Below are 25170 nucleotides of genomic sequence, written 5' to 3'. Positions count from 1 at the left end.
GTTCAAAATATCGACCAAATATATCAAAACTCTGATTGCCCAGAAAAGAATATAAAAATGTTTAAAATTTACTCCGTCTAGAGGTGGGGTTGGTATTAGAGGGTTGAAGCTTTAAATTAGAGCGGGTATTGAACTCAATTATGAATCTCAAAGTAACAGCTTGCATGGAGTTTGAAGAACTGCATTATCATTATCACATCATACTGTACCAAGTTTATCGTTTTGAACCACCGTTGCATGAGCCAAAAGGCATCTACAAATATAAAGTTGCACAATTGAAGATCTCAAAATTTTGCTTCAGCAGGGTCTGACATTACCTAGAACTTTCTTTGGCTGATATTAAACAATCTCACCCTGAAGTCATCATGCGTTTATCTTTGTAGTTATCCTCGAGAAAGGTGACCTTTACAAATCAATTCATGGTGTGCACCCCTTTTAAGAGGTTTATCTAAAGGGCGGATGAACCCTTGGAGACATTTCTGATACAACTTGAGTATATCTTCAAAAATATAAAAAAAAGAAACTCACTCAAACTACGTTTTCTCCTAGCTCAACTCACTGGGTTGTTTAGGAAACTCTTTCGAATTGAATAGTGTGGAGGAATTTACAAGAGTTTATGATGTTAATCGAGGAATTAACAGAAGGCAGATGACAGATTTCCTAGATGTCTAACCGCTAGTATTTTTTTCAGACTAAACTTGCCGAATACCAGAAAAATATCGGAAGAGATAATTTCTGACAAAAAAATAACATTCAAGTTGCTTTAAGCCTTGGGCTGGTTCATTTTTCAAAGAGAAAAAAAAGATACGGTCGGTGAAATACCAGATTTGAGCTGAAATTTTCTATGGTGAGGTCAGTTCTCCATTTCTGCAAAGAAATGCTACATATCCAGTTTTTTTTCCTCCCCTGTTGGGGAAATTAAGCCACTGCGTCCAATAGACTGAACTTTTGTGGCATAAATATGCCACATATCCAGTACTTCACTGTGTGTTTCCTATTGAAGGACAAAAAAAATAGAAAAAAACGAAAAATAAGATGAAGGATTTCTTGGATACATTTAATAATGAATCCCTTGATAAATCCTAAAAGTACTGTCGGAGCAGATTTTTAAATAGTTTCCAAAAACATTCTAGGGAATCTTCTTTAGAACTGGAATTTAAGATAAAAAATAGAAGACAGGAAATCCATGCCGAGTTTCCACTATAGCTTTCTCTCGAACCAATCAACCAATCATTATGAAGTATTTGAGAGCCCCTATCGTCACTCACTATAGCACCGGTTATTGTAAAAGAGAAGGTCAAACAACAATCTGACGTCCCATTAGTTATGAAACCCTCTGAGAACCGCAACAATTTGCATTTGGATTTATGGAGGTTCCGAAGAACTCCTCAAAACTATTTGATTCTTGATAATGTTGATGAGTGGAACATAACGTCTCAACCATTTACATTAGTTTTCTAAAATACAAACAAATGGTTAAAGGTCACTAGGGATGGAATTAGTTTGTCTAACTCTGACTTATTGATATCACGCATTTTATGTTTTATACTTGTTTTTCTTTTTTTTCTCTATTTTTTACTTAAATGAATTCAGAAGGGTTACAACTGTATCTCCATTGGCTCTGACAAAACCTTATCTTTAGTTTTATTTCTGACTTCTTGGCAACACCTTCTTTTATATTATCGCAACTGTTTCCATTATGGCTTTGTCAGAGCCTTATCTAAAACTACATATCGAGCTTTTTTCATATTTTTTTTTTTCATTCATTGATTATAACTAGATCTTATCAGAGTAGCAATTATATCGGCATTAACTCTGTGGGGTCTCCATTTAGCCCAGTGCTTAAGGTTATGGATCGCCAATCCGGAGACGGTGGGTTCGATTCTCGTTCCAGTCGGGGAAGTTTTCTAGACTCCTTGGGCATAGTGTATCATTGTCCTTGCCACACAATGTACACATTCATGCAATGGCAGGCAAAGAAAGCCCTTCAATTATTAACTGTGGAAATGCTCGAAAAACACTAAGTTGAAGAGAGGCAAGCCAAGCTCCAATGGGAACGTAGAGCCACATAGAAGAAGAAGATTAGCTCTGTCAGAGCCTAATCTTCATCCCATTCCAGACCTCGCAATAACACCAATTTATCATTTGCATTGTTTCATTTGTTTTAAATTTTATTTCTTTTTGTAATTAATTTTAACAAGTCACAGAATCACGGCTCTATATCTATTATCTTATATCAAACAGAGTTCGTTACTACGATTTTGAAAGTAAAGTCCCTTCTCAAAATTTGACTTTGTTTATTTTTTTCCATTACTTTTTTTATATTATTTTATTTTTATATTTTTGGTATATGGTCACGATTTGTTTTTCTAACTTTCATTAATTCTCTGTAATGTTTTATTTTTAACTCAGAAAAGTCACAACTCTATCCGCATTCAACTTCAAACAGAATTGTCACTCATATTTTGATAAGAAGGCTCATCAAACTTCTGTAGAATAATTTTTAAATTCTTGAGATATTTTTTTTAAATTTTTATTCCTCCTAGAACTGAAACTCAGAAGAATCACAGCTCCATCTCCATTGGCATTGTCAGAGCCTAATCTAACCTCAAATTTGCTTGCTTACCTCCTACCGCTTGCGACGGCGGCGCTGGCCCCGTGAGCCATACCGTGTCGGTGGCGGCCATCCATCCATCCATCCTCTTTGTTGATGTTGATTATTTTACTAATTACGACATTGGCATTCGTTTAGAGATAGACTTATGATATTGTGGCGAGACGAGGTGAGTGGCGTGGCGTGGCGTGTTACTCAATGGCCATGTCCGTCCACACCACTAAACACAGACGGACAAACAGCAAAACACTAACGATAATATTTTGATTTAGATGAGATCGCGCTTAGCTACGGATGTGGTTTTGAGCTGGTGGTGACCATGTGGGCTAAATTGGTCCGATGCGCTGCTCTGCTGGCGGGCTGGCTGGCGCACGAATCCGTTCCGCCGGAGCCGGAGGAGATCTCTCCAAACGCCGATTGCTTAAGATTGTTGCTTTTGCAGAATTGGTGTAGTGTGTTGCAAACTGGCGGTTAACCGCAACGGGTGGCAATCGGAAAAGCGGAAATCGGATTTGTGATTGAAGTGTTTTGTGGCAAATTAGTGCCAATATTGTTACGGGCAGCTGACCGGTCTGACAGAACCAATGGAGGTAGAGCTGGGACTTGTCTGAGTTCCAGGGCTAGAAAAGAAAAAAAATGGGTAAAAAAAGGAAAAAAAATAAAAACATGTCATCTAGGTGTTTGAGATGTTTTATGCTGAAAAAAACAAGTTTGTTGAAAATATAAAATGAAAAAATACCATAAAAATAAATCAAAAGAAGACATTAGGAAGTTTGAGATGAGCCTTTGCTTTGAATATTGGAAGCTGTTTCGAAACATAAACGAAGCAAATATAAAAATAAAAAATAAAAACACTTATATGAAAATAAAAAAAAAAAAAAACAAAAAAGTGTCACCATGAAGTTTGAGATGAAACTTTGATAACAATTTTAAAAGCTTATTCGCAACATAAAAAAAAAACTTTCAGAAAAATTTAAAAAAAGGAAGTTTGAGATGGAACTTTACTATCAATATCGAACTGACGAGAATTTTGAATTATCTACTGTATCATTTGAGGATTTTTTCCGGAGCTCCTAAACGTTACAATAAAATGTGGCTCTCATCATTTGAACTATCATTCCAATGCCATTCCATCACCTTGAACTTCGCTAATTGGCCTGAGATCGACCTGAATTCCACGCTCTCGCTAGATCGTTTTTCAACATTACAGGGTACGATCCGGTGGCCGCGCGATTATCATTTTGCAAAATGACTTACAACTTTGTTGTATAACGATCGCTTTGCGCCCGTGACTTAATCTTGCGCTCGTATCAAATTCCAGCTGTAATTGGCTCCCTTCCGACGATGACGCCGATCACATACACACATACTCCCTCGCACCCATCATCATCATCATCATCATCGGATGTAACCCGGTGGTGGCTAATTAACGGCCTGTTACATGACACTAACCGTTCCACTTAGCATCTCGTAATGCCCAGTAGTGTGTCTAATGGAGCCCACAGCTTAAAAGGGGGCGTCATAGGGGATCATTTTACTTCAGCCTTTGTCTGTGCCCCTTCACTATCGTGGAGGGGGTAACAATTAACGTAAACCTGGTGGCTGGTGGCGGCAAACCAATTTTACACCGAGTGAACAACTGACAACTAGTGTGTACCTTAAGGTCGGTAAGCGATTCCGTCGTCTTATCACGCGTGGAAGATTTCTACCACTATTGACTGTAAGTAGAAATACTTCCAGTGAGTAGAGAAACAGATTTCAGCCATAGCACTTATTTATCTATCGCATTGATTGCTTTACTTTTACTGCGCAATGGAACGAAAATAAAAATACAAGATAAAAAATTAAAAAAAAATGAAAAAAAAATAATAAAAATTAAAAAAAAAATAAAAAATAAATAAAAATGAAAATAAAAAAAATGAAAAATAAAAAAAATATTCTTACAGTAGTATAAGTTGATCTAAAAAGGCATTGCTATACCAATCTATTCGTCAGTTGGTAAACTAGTAGACCTTTAAAGGGTCTAAGTTTGGAAAAGATCGGGATATTCTACATGAAGTTGAAAATTTTCTAGAAAAAGGCATAACTATTCGATAGTCAATTTAGAGTTTTGATACACTTTTCGAAAAGTTACAGCTAGTTGACCATTTTTTGTAAAAAGTTTGCCTGTTCCGATCATTTTGTCTATCCGCTGTATCTTCCTCAAACATAATGGAAGCTCCTATCCTAATTCATTGTTTTTGTAACCATTGAACGAAGATATTGGTCCTTTTGTAGACTTGACAAATTTGGACCAAATTGGTCAATGCGTTCCAGAGTTATGGTCATTTGAGTGATTGTCAACATCAGTGCGTCACACATCAAACTACATAGACCGCCATGCACGGACAACTTCCAGACACACTTCAGGTACTCTCATACCTACATCTGGTAGATAGAAGATTGTGTCGCTGAGATAAACCTCGTCAGCGACGACAATCGGACGTTGCTGGTAATTGAAAATGTTTGCACAGCATCTTGTTATAGAACCTACGGTAGAGTAGCGTTCATCGTAATCATCGCTCATACTAACCGATCCACGGCACAGTCTCATCAGAGGCGTTCAAGTGTATTTGTTTCCCCTATTCTATCGCTGGATTTTAATTGTTTGAACAATTATTTTTTTTTCTGAATACATTAAGAGAGACTCCCCTCGGTGGCGGCGGGTGCTCACTACGAGTAGCAGCCTTCAGAGGGAGGCACCTGCCTACCTCCCGGTCGGTCGGTCGGTCGCTCGTCGGAGGGTGATAAAGAATGCGAGTTATATCCTTCGTCGTAACATCAAGTATTATGTCATATGCGCCGCCGCGGCGCAGTGCTGATCGATTGACGCAAGTTTGCTGGAATGAGGCGACTTGATCGAGGAGGGATAATGATCAGGTAGAAACATACTGGAAAAGTTATAAGTGGGCCTTTGTGATTCATCAACTGCTAATGGGTTTAATCAAGAAACGATCGTAGCATATCTTAAATGTTTCGGAAAATTTACGGGAATGTGGAGTCGAATTCCTACAGAATCCTCATTACTCAAGTAATTCCTTTTCAGTTTTGCAGTCAACTCCCGCAGGATTTCAAAGCGAATCTTCGGAGAATTCTGAAGCGAATTCGTGGAGGATTCTGAAAAAAAATCTTGGAGAATTCTGAAGCAAATTTCTGAAGTGCATTCTCAAAGGACTCTGTAGTGAATCCTCAGATGATTCTGCATCGAATCCTCAGAGAATTCTGAAGCGATTCCTCAGAGGATTCTGAAGGAAATGCTCGGAGGTGTCTGAAGCGAATCTTCGGAAGTCTCTGAAGTGAATCCTCGGACGATTCTGAAGCGAATCCTCGGAGAATTCTGAAGCGAATCCGTGAAGGATTCTGAAGCAAATTCTGGGAGCATTCAGAAGCGAATCTCCAGAGGGTTCTGAAGCAAATTCTTGGAGAATTCTAAAGCGAATCCTAGAAGGATTCTGAAGCGAATCCTCGGAGGATTCTGAAGCGAATCTTCGGAGGATTCTGAAGCGAATCCTCGGAGGATTCTTAAGCGAATCCTCGGAAGATTCTGTATCGAATCCTCGGATGATTCTAAAATGAATCCTCGGAGGATTCTGAAGCGAATCCTCGGAGGATTCTGAAGCGAATCCTCGGAGTATTCTGGAGCGAATCCTCGGAGGATTCTGGAGCGAATCCTCGGAGGATTCTGAAGCGAATCCTCGGAGGATTCTGAAGCGAATCCTCGGAGGATTCTGAAGCGAATCCTCGGAGGATTCTGAAGCGAATCCTCGGAGGATTCTGAAGCGAATCCTCGGAGGATTCTGAAGCGAATCCTCTAAGGATTTTGAAGCGAATCCTCGGAGGATTCTGAAGCGAATCCTTGGAGGATTCTGAAGCGAATCCTTGATGGGTTCAGAAGTGAATCCTTGGAGAATTCTGAAGCGAATCCTCCGAGGACTCTGAAGCGAATCCTCGGAGGATTCTGAAGCGAATCCTCGGAGGATTCTGAAGCGAATCCTCGGAGGATTCTGAAGCGAATCCTCGGAGGATTCTGAAGCGAATCCTTGGAGGATTCTGAAGCGAATCCTCATAGGATTCTGAAGCGAGTCCTCGGAGGATTCTGAAGCGAATCCTCGGAGGATTCTGAAGCGAATCCTCGGAGGACTCTGAAGCGAATCCTCGGAGGATTCTGAAGCGGATTCTCGGAGGATTCTGAAGCAAATCCTCGGAGGATTCTGAAGCGAATCCTCGGAGGATTCTGAAGCGAATCCTCGGAGGATTCTGAAGCGAATCTTCGGAGGATTCTGAAGCGAATCCTCGGAGGATTCTGAAGCGAATTCTCGGAGGATTCTGAAGCGAAACCTCGGAGGATTCTGAAGCGAATCCTCGGAGGATTCTGAAGCGATTCCTCGGAGGACCCAGAAGCGAATCCTCGGAGGATTCTGAAGCGAATCTTCGGAGGATTCTGAAGCGAATCTTCGGAGGGTTTTGAAGCGAATCTTCGGCAGATTCTGAAGCGAATCTTCGGAGGATTCTGGAGCGGATTCTCGGAGAATTTTGTAGCGAATACTTGGAGGAATCTGAAGGGAATCCTCGGAGGATTTTGAAGCGAATCTTCGGAGGATTCTGAAGCGAATCATAGGAGGATTCTGAAGTGAATCTTCGGAGGATTTTGAATCTTCGGCAGATTCTGAAGCGAATCCTCGGAGGATTCTGGAGCGGATTCTCGGAGAATTTTGTAGCGAATCCTTGAAGGAATCTGAAAGGAATCCTCGGAGGATTTTGAAGCGAATCCTCAGAGGATTCTGAAACGATTCATAGGAGGATTCTGAAGTGAATCATCGAAGGATTTTGAAGCGAATCTTCGGCAGATTCTGAAGCGAATCCTCGGAGGATTCTGAAGCGAATCCTCAGTAGATTCTGAAGTGAATCCTCGGAGGATTCTGAAGCGAATCCTCGGAGGATTCTGAAGCGAATCCTCGGAGGATTCTGAAGCGAATCCTCGGAAGATTCTGAAGCGAATCCTCGTAGGATTTTGAAGCGAATCCTCGGAGGTTTTTAAAGTGAATCCTCGGAAGATTCTGAAACGAACCGTCGGAGGATTCTGAAGCGAATCCTCGGAGGATTCTGAAGCGAGTCCTCGCAGGATTCTGAAACGCATCCGCAGAGGATTCTGAATCGAATCCTCGGAGGATCCTGAAGTGAATCTTCGGAGGATTCTGAAGCGAATCCTCGGAGGTTTTTGAAGCGAGTCCTCGGAGGATTTCTGAAGCGAATTCTCTTAGGATTCTGAAGCGAATCCTTGGAGGATTCTGAAGCGAATCCTCCTAGGGTTCTGAAGCAAATTCGCAAAGGATTCTGAAGCGAATCCTCGGAGGGTTCTGAAGTGAATCCTTGGAGGATTCTGAAGTGAATCCTCGTAGGATTCTGAAGCGAGTCCTTGGATGGATACAAGGATTTCTTCCGGAATTCCAGGATTCTACTCGATATTCTTTCAGGACTTCGTTTTCAATTTTTCCGGGATCCACTTGCATTTTTCCAGGATTTTACCCAGGATTCCTCTCAAATTTTTCTAAGGATTTCACTCGTAAATCTTCCTTGATTTTGCCGAGAGTACTTTCAAAGTTCATTTTGGAATTCTTCCAGGATTCTACCCTGATTTTTTCAAAGATTCTATTGGATTTCGTTCGGAGTTTTTCCAACATTCAGTTCTAAATACTTACAGAAGTTTTCCTGGAATAACACCAGGACTCCATTTAGGATTCTTTCAGGATTTCATTTGGAATTTTTCAAGGATACCTTTGGACATTTTTCAGGGATTCCATTTGGAACTCTTCCAGCATTCCATTCAGAATTCTTTCAGCAACCTATTCGGAATTCTTCCAGGCTTCCATCCGGAATTATTCCAGGATTGCAGCCGCAAATTTCCCAGGGTTTCATACGAGATTCTTTCATGATTCTATTTGGGATTCTCCCTGTTTTTCATTCACCATTCTTCCAGGATTCCACTCGAAGAATTCCATTTGGAATTCTTTCAGGATTCCTCTTGGATTTTATTTTTTTCAGAATTCCACTCGGAAATCTTCCAGGATTCTATTAGAGATTCTTTCAGGATTTCATTCAGCATTCTTCCAGTATTCCATTAGGAATTATTCCAGGATTTCATTCGGAATTCCTGCAGAATTCCATTCGAGAATGTTCCAGGATTTCAGCCGAAATTCTATGAGGATTCCAACCAGAATTCTTTCATGATTCCATACTGAATTCTTTTAGGAATTCATTCGGAATCCTTCCAGGATTTTATTCGGATTGGGGTACTAATCGGAATTCTTCAAGCCCGGAATATTTCTGTTTTTTTTTTGTTCGAAATACTTTCAGGACTCCGCCCGAAGTGCTTCCAGGTATTAAACCGCAAAGCTTCCATAGTTTCAACTGGAATTCTTGAAGAAATTTTCAAAATTTCACCTGAAATTATAACATAATCTTTCAATGGACTTCTCTACATTTCCAAATCCTCTTTTCCATTGCATTTTTGCTCGTCTTCAACGATCTCCGTGTGACTCGACAACACACGGCCCCCGATCACGTTCCGTCAACCGATCGCCGGCTGACTTCAGTACCGTGGTGATCACGTAACCCAATATGCCAATAGGTATACCGGTCTCTCCTCGTCGTCGTCGTCACCATCGCGATAGATTTGATAAGCTGATAGCTAGCTGCTAATGAAATTCAGCAGCTAACACCAAAGGCTTTCGCTGTTCACCTTGAATTTCCTCCGATACCGTCGACTATAGTCAGTGACGGTGAGGTGGATGGTGAGCACACATTGTTGCTGCAATGGGCTTCACCAGCGAGCGGAGTTTCGGTCGTACCTAGGTATATGAAACAAAAGGGGGACACGACACAGCAACAGGTGCGGGGCCAAGAACGAGGCAGCGCCGCAACGGGTCGTGATTTAATCTTTTCGCCACTCGTTTTGGAACTTTGATGGTAGATCGAACCAGCTCTGCTGTTAGACGCGGCGTTAGACGTTCGATAGCCGGAAAAAGTGGTTCATGGTCGTCCGACCGTTTATCGATACTCTCTAGCTAGGTACATGGCGCGGCGGGGCTAAGCGCTAAGGATATCTAATTTCCGTCGGGTCGAGATTAGGTAGCATGAGCGGTTAGTGCATGGAGCAGCGATAAACTGGTTCGTTGCGATTATTGGTTTTTATGAGAAGTGAATCACAGGGCGAACGCATGGTTGGGGTTGGAGGGGACGCAAGTTTTTAAAATTTTATCCATTTTTTTTACGTGTTTTTCAATCATGCATCACATTCGTCAATTTAAAACAAGATTATCTATGTGCAATTTCACATTACATTTCATAAACTTAGGCTTTCAGTAGCATTTATTTAGTAGTACCTATATAATATTAAAAGAAAAAAAAAGATTTTTTTTTATTTTTTTTTGCTCATTTTTCGGAAAATTGTTATTTTGCATCTCAATCAAGTATTAAATTCATCAACTTTTAACTAGTTTTTGTTGTGTGTAGTTTCACACTATCATCCTAATTTGGTCAAATAAATTTACCTATTATTCAATATTGCTTATTAACATACTTTATTTTATTTGCTGTAGCTGTTTTAAGATTTTTTTTATTATTTTTTTTAAATTTTTTTATTATTTTACCTGCATGCCAAAATGGGCTGCTGAAAGATGATTTTCAATAGATAAGAAGTCTTATTTTATCTTTTGATGTTTATCCATAAACTGATTAAAACATGAGTCACAATTAATGCACGAATCATAGAATTAACATTTTTTTTCTTTTTTCCCCCTTTCCAGGTCCTAGGCCCAAGGCTTATGGAAAACCGAAAACCATTCCAGCTACGAAACACCCTCATATTGTACAACTTCGTGCAAGTCGTCTTCAGTGCCTGGCTGTTCTACGAGGTATGACCAAGTTTCCATAGAGAGTTTCACCATTCAACCATCAACTTTGATCCCATTAAATCCATTAAAAAAAATCCATTCTCTAATGACCTTCTCCTCACAATTATAACTACCGGAGTAGCGTAAGCCACCAATAGTAGACCGTTCTACGACCGCCATGATGACGACTACGGACGATTTCAATTGACTACCAACTGTTTACGACAACATTGCCCATAGTACGAAGATACACGGAAGCCGACAATATGATTCCAAAAAAAAAACAGAGCTTTTACAATTGCGGTCGTCGTTACCCATCCATAACCTTCGAACAGGTTATTCAATTGCTCTAGATAATTGCTGGGCGCTGAAAGTTTCCCGATTAGCAATTGAAGTTCCGGATTGAGGTTGTCCTTGAATGATGCTAGGAATCTTCCAACAACTACACAGAATCGGAATCATCGACTCCTTCAGGGATAACGACTGCAGGATTGCACGCGCCACCTTTCACTTTTGCTACATTTCAGAGCAATGCGGATTGTCGTCCTTGTTGTCGGTGTGGTTCGAGGTGTGCTGCGGCGGCGGTGGAATTTGCACGAGTGGGATTCCAAAGCTGGGAATGGGCGAGAGTTCATTGTTCGGAATCGAGTCAGATGATGGCGATGGTTCGATGCTCCTTAACATAGAAGAACGCCTATGAGTGCTATTGATATTACCTGGACGATTGGTGTTTCGACAAAGTATGAATTTGAATTTGAATCCAGGGATTGGAAATGTCACGGAATTGCATGAAAAAATGTCATGATATTTTTCAATTTCCACTATTATTGGGTTGACTTTCCATCCTCGAGCATCACTAATTCATAATGATGGTCATATTGGAAAATTATTGATGCCATCTAAGGAGTGTATCGGAAAGTAGTTGAAAATGTTCAGAATGCTCTATCTCGAAGCTGGATTGGTCTTTTCATTTCGGTTCTTCTATGAAATCTTCACAATATAGTTAAGTTTAGAACACCTTGGAAAAATTTGGAAAATGTTTAGTATTGTTGAAAATATGGTTGAATGAATACACCTCACAAAATAAAAATCTGCACAAAATGCAATTTTGTTAAGATTTTTCAACATTTCAAAAATCTGTAGCGAGTAAAATTTGTTCGATAAAAAATCTGGAAAATATTGATGCTTATTAACAGTTATGTACACATAACATATCATTCAACACCGACTTTCAAAATTTATATTTTCGATAGAAAAATCTCCTATATCTACAAAATGGTCCACTCCAAAAAACGTCTATTTTTTGGTCAAATTTTGAAGTTCTGCTTTTAATATCTTAAAAGGTTTTAAAATACTATGTTTTGCTCTAACTTACTCGTCCATATATTGAAAAACATACCCTATTTAAAAAATGCGAATTTTTCATTTTATGTATTTTTAATTTGCGTCAACATGATTTGGAGGAGCATAGAAAAAAGGGGTCCCTCAAAAATGGCATTTTTTCATTTTTAAGAATTGCGCTTAAATGCAGTGGAGATTTTTCTTGAAAAATATAATTTGCCTATATCATGAGCATTCTGGAGCTTATTATATTTGCACAAAAAAATTAACAGTTTTGGAACATTATCAAACTTTTTTCGCAATTTCATGTTTTTAGAAGGTGTGCAAAAATTTAAAAACATGCGTTCAGTAATCTAGGTTAAAAACCCAGTTAAAAGAACATTTTTAGAAAGTCATAAAAGCCATTTCTTTTTTCAAGGATTTATACAGTACCTCCAAAAATAAAATAACTTAAAAGTTTTATTAAACTATTTTTGAGGATATTGTAAACATTTTCAACTACTTTACGATACACTCCTTATAAACATGTCCTACATGTCCTGTTGATTTGTTTTGATTTTTTTCTATTATTCCAACCTGAATGTTCACTTTAGTTGTTAGGACAAATCTCAAAATTGGCTTTATTATAATGTTCACATGATTGAGTCAACTGTACGAAAGAATAAAGTCATTATATCTACCATCAGGAGCATTAGAATAGTTCGAAGATTTTTTAACAAGTCTCTTGAAGGAACTTTCGAACTCTTTTCATTAATTGATGGAATGTAAATATACATGCTTTTTAGCTTTAATTCCATTTTTTTGGTTTTTCTTTAGACATTTTGATTTTTTTCCATTTTCATTTTTTTTCCTCCTTGTGTCCTTCAAAATTTCTCAAAATTCTTTCTGGTTCTGATAGATGCTTTTCAAAATATTGTTTGCTATCGAAACTACGGCTCCTGAGGTCTGTTTTACTCTCGGGATTACTCTTGAAATTTCAAGAATTCTCTTTAAATGAAGTTTTCTTGTGATTCATTCTACTGTTCTTCCCGACATTTTTACCTGTGTTCCTTCTTCTATCTTTGCAGAAGTTATTCCTGGGAGTTTTTCCAATAGGTTTTTCAAAAAATCTTATAGAAATTTTCAAAGTTTCTCCCAGAGCTTTCTCCGGACTTTTTTTTCATAATTTTATCCTTACTTCTTTAGTTACTTCTTTTTTCAGCATTTATGTCGGATTTTCCACGGGATGTCTCAGGGAATATGAGATTTCTCCCATATTTTTCCGGAATATCATCCAGAGTTTCTACCAGGATTTCGTCAGAAGCTCCCGGAGTTCACTTTATGATTTCTACACAGTTCATTCTGGAATTTCTTTCTATCTGGGTTTCCCTGTGTTTTCGACATATTGCTCTTCCAATTTGTACTAGAGTTCCTATTTTCTTCGTAGAATTTTTCCCAATGGTTTCTTCCGGAATTTTTCTTTTTTTTTCTAACGACATGTCTCTCACATTTCCAGGTTTCTCCCAGCAATTTTTTCGGTATTTCTCCCGAAGTTTTCCCCGTGAGTCCTCTCAAATGTTACCTCGGGAGTTCCTCCTGATATTTCGTCAATGGTTCTTCACAAGATATTTCTGAGTTGTTTTACAGGAATTTCTTCAAGGTTTCCTTCAGAGTTTCTCGCGGAATTTCTTCCGCAGTTGCTCGCGGGAACTCTGTGAGAGTTCTTTTCGGATTCTTCCCAGAGCTTTTTTCAGCTTTTCCTTCCGAGGTTTTCTCCTGATTGCTCCCGGAGTTCGTCCTATCAGGAGTTTTTCCCGTGATTTTTTCTAAAGATTCTCCCGGATTTTTCCTGAAATGCCTACCACACTTCTATCCGGAATTTCTCAAATAACTCCTTCGGGATTCCATTCGAAGTTCCCTTCCCTGATTTCTCACAGAGTTCCTTCCGGGGTTTCTGTAGAAAGCTATTGCTACATTTATCCCAAATTTTTTTTTTAGAACCTTCTATCGCAATTTCTTCTTTATTTTTCAGAATTTTCTGCGTTTTTTTCGCAGGATCTTTTCGAGAACTTTTTTTTTCGGATTTTATTCCTGTTTTCTTCCAGTGACTCTCCCGGAATTTCTGCATGAGTCCCAGATTATATTTTCCTTGGACTTCTCTGATAGTTTCTCCCAGGATTTCTTATGAAGTTTCTCCCACTGCGAGATCTCACCAAAGTTTTTTTTATTTATTTTTTTTTTAATTTATTTCAGAGTTTCTCCTAGATTTTCCTAAAGAAATCCTTCCGGGTTTCCTGCAGAGGTTTCCTAAGAAGGTTTTTCCGGGAGCTTTTTCGATGCTCCCGGGCGTTTTTTTCCTGTGATTTCTCTCTGAGGGTCCTTCAGAAGTTCCTTATGATATTTTTTTTTTATTTAGTTAGTCACGAGATATCTGTTTGAGATCCTAATGGGTTTTTCCAAGTTCCTCGCTGGAGCTCTCCCGGAACCCCTCCCAAGTGTATTCCCCGTAATTTCGCCCAGAGGCTCTCCCGAGATATCTTCCAGAGGTTTCCCGGGATCTTCACTGGTTTTCCTTCTGAGGTTCTTCCTGATAGCTTCTCGAATTCGTGTGATCTATCCCACAAATCCTACCAGGAGTTTTTCCTATGATTTCTACCAGACTTCTTCCCGAAATTTCTCAAAAGAACTCCTGTGGGATTCCTTTCGGAATTCCTTGCGGGAGTTCCCTTCCCAGCTTTCTCACAGAGTTCCTTCCGGGATTTCTGACGAAACTTTTCCTAGATTTCTGCCAAACTTTCCTCCGGTTATTTTTTTCAGAATTTCTCTCGTAATTCCTTCTTAATTTTTCGGAATTATCTCCGGTTTTTTCTCCAGGAATTTTCTCGGATTTTCTTCCTGGTATCTTCCTGAGACTCTCGCGGCATTTCTTCAGGATTTTCTCCCGTGATTACTCCGGACTTCAGTAGAAGTTCCTCCTGATAGGTATTTAATAGTTCCTCGTGAGATATCTCCCAGATTATGTTTTGCATCGGATTTTTCTCAGAGCTTATCCCAAGATTTCATAAAACGTTTACCCCGGAATGTTCGCGGGATCTTTCCAGGAGTTTAATTTTTTGATTTTCTCCCAGAATTTCCTCCACAAGTTTCTCAAAACATTTCTAAAAAAAAACCTCGCGTGGTCTTTCCTGGAACCCGACAGGGGGTTTTCCCTGTGATTTCTCTCTTCAGATCCTGCATAAGTTCCTAATGAGGTGTTTCTTTCAAATGTAGTCTCGAGAGATCTGTTGGAGGTTTTCACGATTTCTGCAACCCAGCGTTCCTCGGGCGATCTCTCGAGAAGCTATTTTTGGTATTTCTTCCAAATTTCCTAACGGGATTCTTCAAGACGTTCTTCGCGGGAACTCTCCAGGAATCCTTCCCAAAAGTTTTCCCCGTGATTTCTCCCAGAGGTTTGTCCGACATACCTCACAGAGATATCCCCGGGGATTTCTCCAAGAACTTCTCCAGAGGTTTCCTTCGGAATTTTACTCGGAGTTTCTCATGGGATCTCTTCAGGATTTCTAGGTATGCTTCCGGAGGTTTTCGTGTGAAATCTACCGGAACCCCTCCCGGAAATTTTCACAGTTATTCATACAAGATAGGATACAGGAGTGCAGACGTTCTTTATAAGATTTCTTTGAATGAAGTACCTTATGTGACACCTCTAATATACTTTCCAAGGATTCTCCAGAAGCTTCTACCGTAGTTACTCCAAGTATTTCTCGTGGGATCCCTCCATGAGTTCTTTTAGAAGTTATCCGGATTTCGGATTTAGAATAACACTTCCCGGGATTTCTTCCGAAGTTCCTTGCTGGAATTTCCTTCCGCGACTTCTTACAAAGTCCCTTCCGGGATCTCTTCTGGCGATTTTCTCCCGGGTTTGTTCCGTGATTTCATGAGGGATATTTTCCAAAATTCCTATCAGAGTTTCTCCCTACATTTCTCCAATAGCTCCTCCTAGAGTTTCTCTTAAAATTCCTTGCCCGGGTTTTCAGTCGAGATTGCTTTTGGAGTTCTTCCTGGAATCTTGGTAAGGCTTTCTCTTGGGATATTCGCTAAAATTTCGTGAAAAAGTTAAAAAATTTCTCCCAGGATTTCGACTGAAATTCCACTTGGAATTTTCTCTTACACGTGCTAGCAGGGATTGAAGTAGGAAACTCGTAAGTTGGAAAACATTCCGGGAGAATGTTCGGTAAGAATACCTGCAGGTTTTCCTGCAAAAGCTCCCGTAGGAAACTGGGTTGGAATTCAAATAAATATCCAGGAAGGAATTGCAGAAATTCTAAGAATTATTTCACGAAAAATTCCTAGGGATTCTTTTGAAAAAGGTTCGTTGAAATCCCAGGAAAATCCTTGAAGAAATTCCGTGTTGGAATCCGGGTATAATCCCGGCAGGAGTTTCAGATGGAATTTTGGGAATAATTCTAGGAAAAATCCCGGAAGGAATTCTAGGAGCAATTCTAAAAATGGTTCTGTAGAAAGTTGTAAATAGACTTCAAGGGGAATCCCCGGGATCTTTTCAGGACATATCCTTAGGAATTCTGGGAGAAAATTTGAAAGAATTTTTCCGGAATTTCTCCTGAATCCCATACCAAAGTTCTTTCCGGCATTTCACTTATAGCTTCTCCCGTGATTTCATTCGGAGTTCCATGCGGGAATTGTCTTCCCAGATTGCTCACAAAATGCGCCGCATGGTTTCTCTCGGAGTTCTCGGAGAGATTATAATTATATGGGTTTATAAGGGTTTCTCCAAGAATTTCTACCGTATCTTGAGAATTCTTTAGGATAGAATCTTGGGAAACAATTAGGGAGGAATCCTTGCAGGAAACCCGGAAACGGTTCTGTGAGAAACTGCGGAAAGGATAAAAAGGATGCAAGGAGAAACCCCGAGAGGTTTTTAGGACGTACATTCAGAAATTCTGGGAGAAAATTTAAAAGAAAAATTCGCGAAAATTTTTTTGGAATTCCTATCAGAGTTCCTTCTGGTATTTCTCAAATAACTCCTCAGGGGACTTCTCCCTGCGGCTATTGTCGGAATTACTTCGTTCTTTCGGGAGTTTTACCAAGGTTCCGAAAAGAGTTTGAGTAGGAAACCAGGGATAAATTTCCGAGAAATTCGGTTGAAATTTTAGAAAAAAAATCGGAAAAATTGGGAGTATTCCTAGAACAAACTCCAAGAGAAATTTTGAAAAAATAATGTGTGGAATATATGTGTGTATTTCTTCCGGGATTTTTCCTCAAAATCCAACCGGGTTTTCTTTGGGAACTTGAGCCGGAACCCAAGGAAACCCTGTTTGGAATTCACGAAAACATCCTGCAAGAAATTAGCGAAATATTCAAAACAACGTCCCAGAGGATATTCGGAAAAAAATTTCCCGGAACTTCTCCCAAAGTTCTTACCAAAGTACCTTTCGGCATTTCTCAAATAGCTCCTCACAGGATTTCTGCCTGCGACTATTGTCGGAACCACATTTGAAAAATGGAAATTCTTGGGGAAATCCTGGGATTAATCTTCAAGAAATCTGGTTAAAATTCCAGAAAGAATTCGGGAAATGGGGAAGAATCGTAAACGAACTCCAAGAAAAATTTTGAAAAAAATATTGTGTCGGATGTTCGCGTGTATTTCTTCCGAGATTTTACCTTGAATTTCAACCGGGTTTTCCTTGGGAACTTGTGCAGGAACCTTAGGGAAATCTGTTAGGATTTCAAGAAAATATCCTGGAAAAAAATTGAATATTGAGAATATTCTAAACAATTTTGTAAAGAATTCCCAGAGTTGTTTTTTTGCAATTTTTTTGGAAAAATTCCGGAAAAAATGTCTAAGAAAACCCTTTGCTAAAATCCGGGAAGAATCTTGGAAAGAAATTTGGATGATATCGCGGGAAAAACAGAGACGTAGTCCTACGTCAAAATTTAAGAAACACACGACATTTCTACAATCGAGATTTCTGTCGAAGTACCCAAGCGGGGTTTTCAATTTGGGATTCTTCCCAATGTTCTTCCTGGAGTTTTCTTGGATTTTCTCTCTCGGTTATTGCTGGCATTCTGTGGAGAAGTTTTAGATGGATTTTCTGGGACAATTCCGGAAGTTATTTTTTTCAGAAGGAATCCTTGCATGAATCCCAGGCAGGGTTTTATAAAAAAAAACTGCGGAAGTATTGCAAGTACTAGTCCCGAGAAGTATTCAGGAGTTCTTAGAGGAATTTCAAAATGTTTTTTTTTTCTGAAATTTAACATGAGTTTCATAAAAGTGTACATTCCGGCAATTCTGCAACTGCTCCTCTCAGCTAAAATCAAGCAAATATGGATAATAATGAGTTTTTGTGTTCTGTGAACCGCTTGCAATTTGAAAACTATGGTGAGCTCGTTCCATTCTAATGCAATTTTCATTTTCTTTATATTAAAAAAAAATGTACAAATCGACAATTACTCATACAAACAAATAAGATCCTACGGAAAAAATGTATTCCATTACGAACTCCATCGTTGGTATACCGCCCAGTCAAGATTATCGAATGACTGGCACAGTTCAGTGAACCAATCGTCCGGAAATCGAATCATTACCCTTTGGGTAGAACTTTTTTCCGCTAGCAGCGTCACCTCAACCAGAAGACATTCACATTAACTTAAATAATCCGCACTGCAGCACACCACACGACCGGGCAACGACTTTACCACCGTTCGATCGACGACGAGATCAACTACGACGACTGCGATGACGACGACCTTCCTTTCACTTTCGGACAGGATCTGCCATCCCACCATATGCTTTTGTTATGATTCAATTTGAGCGCAAGAAGACCAAGCAAAGCACCCTCATTACCGTGCCATTGTACCCCCGTGCCTCTACCACCCTCTGTACGCTCTTTGCTGCAGGCCGTCCATTCATCGACATGTCTCTAGGTACCTACATATTCTAGGAGATCAATAGCCCCGTAGAACCGTGCGACCTTCCTATGAATCAGCGCAGCGCTTGTGGCAGTGCATGGCTCTCTGCACTCGAACAACCCGGAACCGTTTGCAGCCTTTGCAGCTACCTGCGGCCTAACGCTAATCGAATTTATTATTTTTCTCTCTTTCTTTTTTCTGTCCTTCCCTTCCCTTGAACAATGGTTGATCTGATTGCTTGTTGTACCGAATGCTTAATAACCTTACCCCGCTTGTCCCCAACCCGCGACTGTAGTGTCTGATGGGCGGTTGGTGGGGAACCTACAGCTTCCGGTGTCAACCGGTGGACCACGGAACGACCGGCCAAGCGATGAGAGTAAGTGCCACAGAATCCCTTCCTTCCCCTTCAACACACCGTCAACAACGCCACGAATTGAGAAGAGCCCCAGATATTCAGAAGTCAGGATCCACCGCAGTTAGTCTAGTCTAGTGCCCCCTCTCTCAAGAAGAAATTAAAAGTTCTCCCCTTTCGAAGGAAAATCGCTCGATTCTAGTACCGCTCCCCGCACGAGGAACGGACCAGAGCAGGTACTAGAGCGTCCATACACCACCACACACCTTATAAGGGATCCTCTCAAGCTATGACCCAGAGAGGAGCGGAATCGGTGCGACAGGCCAGCAGCACATACGCCCCCCAACCCCCAAACACATACCAAATAATCACACAAAACGATCCAGCTGGAACCAAGTGGACACGATACTCTACTACGGAGAACGCCCGCACTAGTAACGGGACCGTAACTCTCACAGATCTAGTACTGATACACCTCCAACCAACATCGGCCAACGGGTAGATTACCGACTTCAGTATTCCAAACCGTACTGTAGTTATTCTAGGGTTTAAGTTGTTTAAGGGTGATGATGTTTACTAACCCATTATTGCAGTCCCGAGTACGAGAACAGGAACACCTAGCGGTATGACCTAGGCCATCCCTGAACGAACGATTCGGAAGCGGAAAGTACCTACAACGCAATGCAGATCATCCCAACAGTACTGTGAACAACTTTTCAACTCTTCTAATCATTTCATCTAGAATTCCCTTCGAAATTTGAGTAGACCCCTCTTCGGCATTCGAGTAGAATTCCCTCTATAATTCGAGTAGAGTCCCCTCGCGGGATTCGAGTTGAATCCCTTCACGGGATTCGAGGAGAATCCCCTCGCGGGATTCGAGTAGAATTCCCTTCCCTGGGATTCTAGTAGAAGTCTTTCACGGGATTCGAGTAGAATCCCCTGGCCGGATTCGAGAACAATCCCCATCGGAATTCGAGAAGAACCCCAACGCGGGATTCAAGTAGAATCCCCTCGCTGGATTCGAGTAGAATCCCCTCGCGGGATTCGAGTACATTCCCCTCGCGGGATTCGAGTAGAATCCCCTCGCGGGATTCGAGTAGAATCCCCTCGCGGGATTCGAGGGAAATCCCCTCGCGGGATTCAAGTAGAACCCCCTCGCGGGATTCGAGTAGAATCTCCTCGCGGGATTCGAGTAGAATCTCCTCGCCGGATTCGAGTAGAATCCCCTCGCGGGATTCGAGTAGAATCCCCTCGCGGGATTCGAGTAGAATCCCCTCGTGGGATTCGAGTAGAATCCCCTCGTGGGATTCGAGTAGAATCCCCTTGTGTGATTCAAGTAGAATCCCTACAGACAAACAGACGTAACACTTGGGAAATTTCCATCGACCACGCTTTTAACGATCATTTTAAATTTTCATAGTTGTGGCTTTAACAACCAGAGGCGCGCGCATCTTTTTTTCTATGTGTCTGACGTTTCACACTAGCGCCTTCTGTTGACGATATTGCTCAACACAGTGTTTCGTGCAACTTTTCCACTACTTTTATGGTAGTGTGATCTGGGCGATGGATTTCCATGAAAATCGTTCAAGGTGTTACGTCTGTTTGTCTGTGGAATCCCCTCGTGGGATTCGAGTAGAAGGATTACCAAGCTCCTCTGGAAGGCTTCCCAAATTTTCCGGAAGGTTTTCCAAGTTTATCTGGAATGCTTTCTAAGCTTCTCTTAAAAGCCTTCCAAACCTCTCTGGAAGACTTTCAAAGCTTCTCTGGAATGCTTTCCAAGCTTCTCTGCAAAGAATTTCAAGCTTCCCGCTTGCTCAGCTTATCTGCAAAGCTTTCAATATGAAAGGCATTCCAAGCTTCTCTTGAAAGCTTTCCAAGCTTTTCTGAAAAGCTTCCCAAGCTTTTCTGAAAAGCTCCCAAGCATTTCTGGAGAGCTTTCCAAACTTCTCTGGAAGGATTTTCCTAGCTTCTCTGGAAGGTTTTCCAAGCTCCTCTAGAAGGCTTTCCAAGATTTTCAAGGGAGCTTTCCAGGCTTCTTCGGAAGGCTTTCCAAGCTTCTCTGGAGTGCTTTCCAAGCTTCTCTGGAAAGAATTTTAAGCTTCTCTGGAAGGCTATCCAATCAACTCTGCAAGGCTTTCTAATTTCTAAGCTTCTCCGAGAGGCTTTGTATGCTTTTCTGGAAGCATTTCCGAGCATCTCTGGAAGGCTTCCCCACACCACTTTCTAAGTTTCTCTGGAGGGCTTTCCAAGTTTCTCCGAGAGGCTTTGCAAGCTTTTCTGGAAGACTTTCCAAGCTTCTCCAGAAGGCTTTACAATCTTCTCTGGAAGGCTTTTCAAGCTTCTCCGTGAGATTGGAAAGATTTCCGAGGGAGCTTGGAAAGTCTTCCAGAGAAGCGAGAAAAGCCTTCAAGAGGAAGCTCGGAGAAGCTTGGAAAGCCCTGCGTAAGGCTTTGCAAGCTTCTCTGAAAGGCTTTTTAAGCTTCTCTGGAAGGCTTTCTAAGCTTCTCTGCAAGACTTTCCAAACTTCTCCAGAAGGCTTTACAAGCTCCTTCGGAAGGCTTTTCAAGCTTCTTCAGAAGGCTTTCCAAACTTCTCCGGAAGGCTTTCCAAGCTTCTCCAGAAGGCTTTCTTAGCTTCTCCGGAAGGCTTTCTATGTTTCTCTGAAAGGCTTTCCAAGCTTCTCCGGAAGGCTTTCCTAGCTTCTATGGAGAGCTTGCCGAGATTCTTTGGAAATCTTGCCTATCTCTGGAGAGCTATTCGAACTTCTTTCCAGAGCTTCCCCAGCTGTCCATGCATCTCTGAAGCTTTCCAAGCATCTGTGCAATAACTTTCAAAGCAACTATTTCCGAACTGTGTCACAATTCTTCGAGCTTCCACGAGAGGCATTCCCACATATTTCTGAACTGTATAAACTATATTCCCGGAATGGATAGGTAAGTATAAAAGGGTGATAAAAGATCCACCGGAGAGACACCCAGTTGCAACACTGAATGAAATCAGTTAATCTCTTCCGGTAGGTTTGTCGATCATATTATATTCTGGTGATACTGGTTATTATAGCACAATTACATTTCCCAAAAGAACAAATCCCAATGGCCCAAAAAAAAACACAGATTGTCCGAAGAAACTCCCCGCAACAACCGGAAACTTCAGCAATCACTCCCAAATGAATGGATTTAATATCGCACATACCTATTCTCATAACGCACCACCCGTTACATCGCTAAAACTCATCGCGCGTGTACAAAGTGAAAGACAGATAATGGTCATCAGAAGGACGCCAGCGTAATCCCCCGCAAAATGACAGCTCCGTAAGACGTGGACAACACTCCCTTCTTTTCCTACAGACAGCCCTATCAATCCTATCGGACAAACCTAAATTCAGCGTATTCATGATCGTTTCACACAGCCGAGTTTTGAAGCCCGGGTTCAAAGTGGTCCCCATTAAGGTGTGGACAAGCCATTTTGCACCCGGGCTTCCGGAACGCGAGGTAAAACCGTGCCAGAATCAGAGAAATGTTTTTTTCGACCACCAAAAACTAACTTGGAACCTCTTCTTTCTTTCTAATTCCAATCCACAGATCGGTATATCGGGTTGGCTAACGGGACATTATAACTTCCGATGTCAGCCAGTCGACTATAGTAACCACCCTAAAACGTTAAGGGTAGGTTGAGTACCAAAATGCACAGTATCTTTGGTTGTTTGTTATAGAAAATCAATCACCATTTTGCATCCGCCATTTTGATGTGAGAGAGAAAAATGTTATGCATGTCTGTTTTTTCCCCTAACTGTGTTTGTGCTTCACACGTACACACACCCTCATGTGCATTCGTGGCTAAATCCAACAATTCAATACAATAGCCTATTGTGATTAATCCAAAAGCCTACTATTCCACTCTTTACCAAAAGCTCCTCTTATTGTATGTGTTCTACCCTGTCACTAAGCAGCCGAAGCAACGCAAGTAGATTGAAAGTAGCTCCTAATGTTAGAACTTCTCGTAGTTTTGATCACTCTTATGGCCATCCGTTTCGTTATTGCCTTTTTTCATCGTTTTGGATAACCTGTTTCCATTTAAAATTAACACCATTTTTGTCTAAAAACAAACAAACACTGATCCAAACCCTCACCTGTTATTCAAAGTAGTAATCTGACACTAACCAAACCTGCTTGCTTCTTACTAACACTTCTAAACCCAACAGAAACTAACCAAGAAAGCGAGAGAACTCACCTTTTTTTTGCTCACGAAACTCAACTAGGAAGTAATAGGAAGCATCAACACCTCAACACCTTGTGCTCTTATCACCTTGTCTTGTTTGTGGCGTTGCCCTTTGTGAATGTGATTAAAACCAGATTTCCCCTTCATTGGCTGTGTTTGTGTTTTTTTTTCTTCTTCTAGTCATGTTAGTTTCTTCGTTTAGAGATAGCAGCTTGTTTTCGCGGCAGCGCTCGTCAGCTTTGTGCTCGCTCTTTTTGTCTCTACTTTTTCCAGTTTAGTATGTAGTGGTGACCAAGGTGTCTGTATGATGAGGTATTCTTCGCCTGGCGGAATTTTAAGATGTCAGCCGAATTATATTATTTTCCACAGTACCTGACCATACAAGCACCTTGGTTCCAATTAGTGTGCTAGGGAATCCGCTGCCAGATGTCGCGTCCTACTGTGCCACTCTGTCAATCTCCTGATTCTAATATTTGGTGTTTTTCTCTTCATCCTTTACCTGTACCGGTTCGGTATTTCGCTGACGCAAATTGAACGTGTGAATGTATCACCCCAATCGCTCGTGACGTGGAATTCGCCCGGGAAAAAACTACAGATGGTGCACGCGTGTTGGTGGTACTACTTCTCCAAGTTCACGGAATTCTTCGATACGGTAAGTACACTATGGAAATTAGTCATAAGTATGCGAAAATCTGCCTGACTTGAAAACTTTCCTAAAAATTCGGAATTTCTGGGAATCCGGAAAATTTTCTTCGTTCCTTTCAGGGAATTCGGGGAACTTCTTAACGGAGATCGTGGGGATTCCGTTCTGGAAATTTAGATTGATTGATTGATTTGTCTTTATTTAAGAGACTTTCAGGCCTTGGCCGACCCGTAACGTGGGTAGATCACCTTAGAATGGTGCGTTGCGGTGTAAGATCTACCAAATCAAATTTTGATCTTGATATTTACCGTATTTTTAAATATTCCAAGATCAAAGTTTGCTGCTCTTTTCCTTGTGTTTTGTAGTATTTGTGTTTCAATGTACTGCTAATTAACATTTTATTTCAGCAGGATTCAGGTAAATGTATCGTACGATATAAATAATATTTTAAAAATATGTAACTTTGGCGAGCGTATCACTAATATGTAGCTTATTTGACGTACGATGTTAATATTATTTTATATTTCAGATTATCAACTGAAGAATCTAGTAATTCAACCAAATGCCAACAAGAAGACGAGGAAACAAGGATGAATTGGGCAGACAACTGATTCGAAGCAGTTTAACAATGGTGTGCCTGAACGTTAACCAAGCGTATCCTTTGGAGTTTACCCTTCCACTAACAACACCCAAATTCCCGTGACACCTAGGCCTGAGAGATCGTAGAGTTGTCTACATTTTTCATAGGTGTCTAAAACTAACCATCCTTTCCCATTCCTCAGCAGTCGCAAGGACGTGGCCAGGACAATGCTCGACCATTGGAGGATTGCGTCAGTCTTGTCTAAGAGTCAAAGATTAGTCCCAAATCTTTGTGCTTTGGTTCGAACGGGAAGGAGGCAACCCTCATAACAGCGGTCTAGGACTGTACCACCTACGAATTTGTGCGACTCGCTTAATGCTAATGCTAATGCTAATTTAAGAGACTTTCAGGCCTTGGCTGGTTCGTCTCTGGAAATTTCGAAAATCCCCTGAGGTATCTGGCAATCCCTAGCTGAGAATCCAAAAATATAGTTTCTGCTTACCTTTTTTGGGAATTCGACAAATTCCTTTCACAAGATCGTCTCTCGGGAATTTGAAAAATTAAGAATTCAGAAAATCCTTTTCT

At 40.8% G+C, this 25170-nt stretch overlaps 1 protein-coding gene across 2 annotated transcripts in view; it reads left to right on the top strand.

The window, feature by feature from the left end:
• The window catches only part of LOC115264097 (elongation of very long chain fatty acids protein AAEL008004), a 75521-nt gene that overhangs the window by 25971 nt on the left and 24380 nt on the right, over positions 1-25170 (top strand). Inside the window, exons 3-5 of one of the 2 annotated variants that reach the window (XM_062843503.1) lie at positions 10459-10566; positions 22726-22809; positions 23958-24014. In XM_062843503.1, coding sequence (XP_062699487.1) covers positions 10459-10566; positions 22726-22809; positions 23958-24014 — 249 coding nt within the window. Of the gene's footprint in view, positions 1-10458; positions 10567-19087; positions 19169-22725; positions 22810-23957; positions 24015-25170 lie in introns of both variants that reach the window. The other variant, XM_062843505.1, reaches the window with a different exon arrangement.

Source organism: Aedes albopictus, unplaced genomic scaffold, assembly GCF_035046485.1.
Source record: "Aedes albopictus strain Foshan unplaced genomic scaffold, AalbF5 HiC_scaffold_26, whole genome shotgun sequence".
Taxonomy (NCBI): domain Eukaryota; kingdom Metazoa; phylum Arthropoda; class Insecta; order Diptera; family Culicidae; genus Aedes; species Aedes albopictus.
The sequence above is the reverse complement of the archived record's forward strand: the minus strand, read 5'-3'. Positions and strand labels throughout refer to the sequence as shown.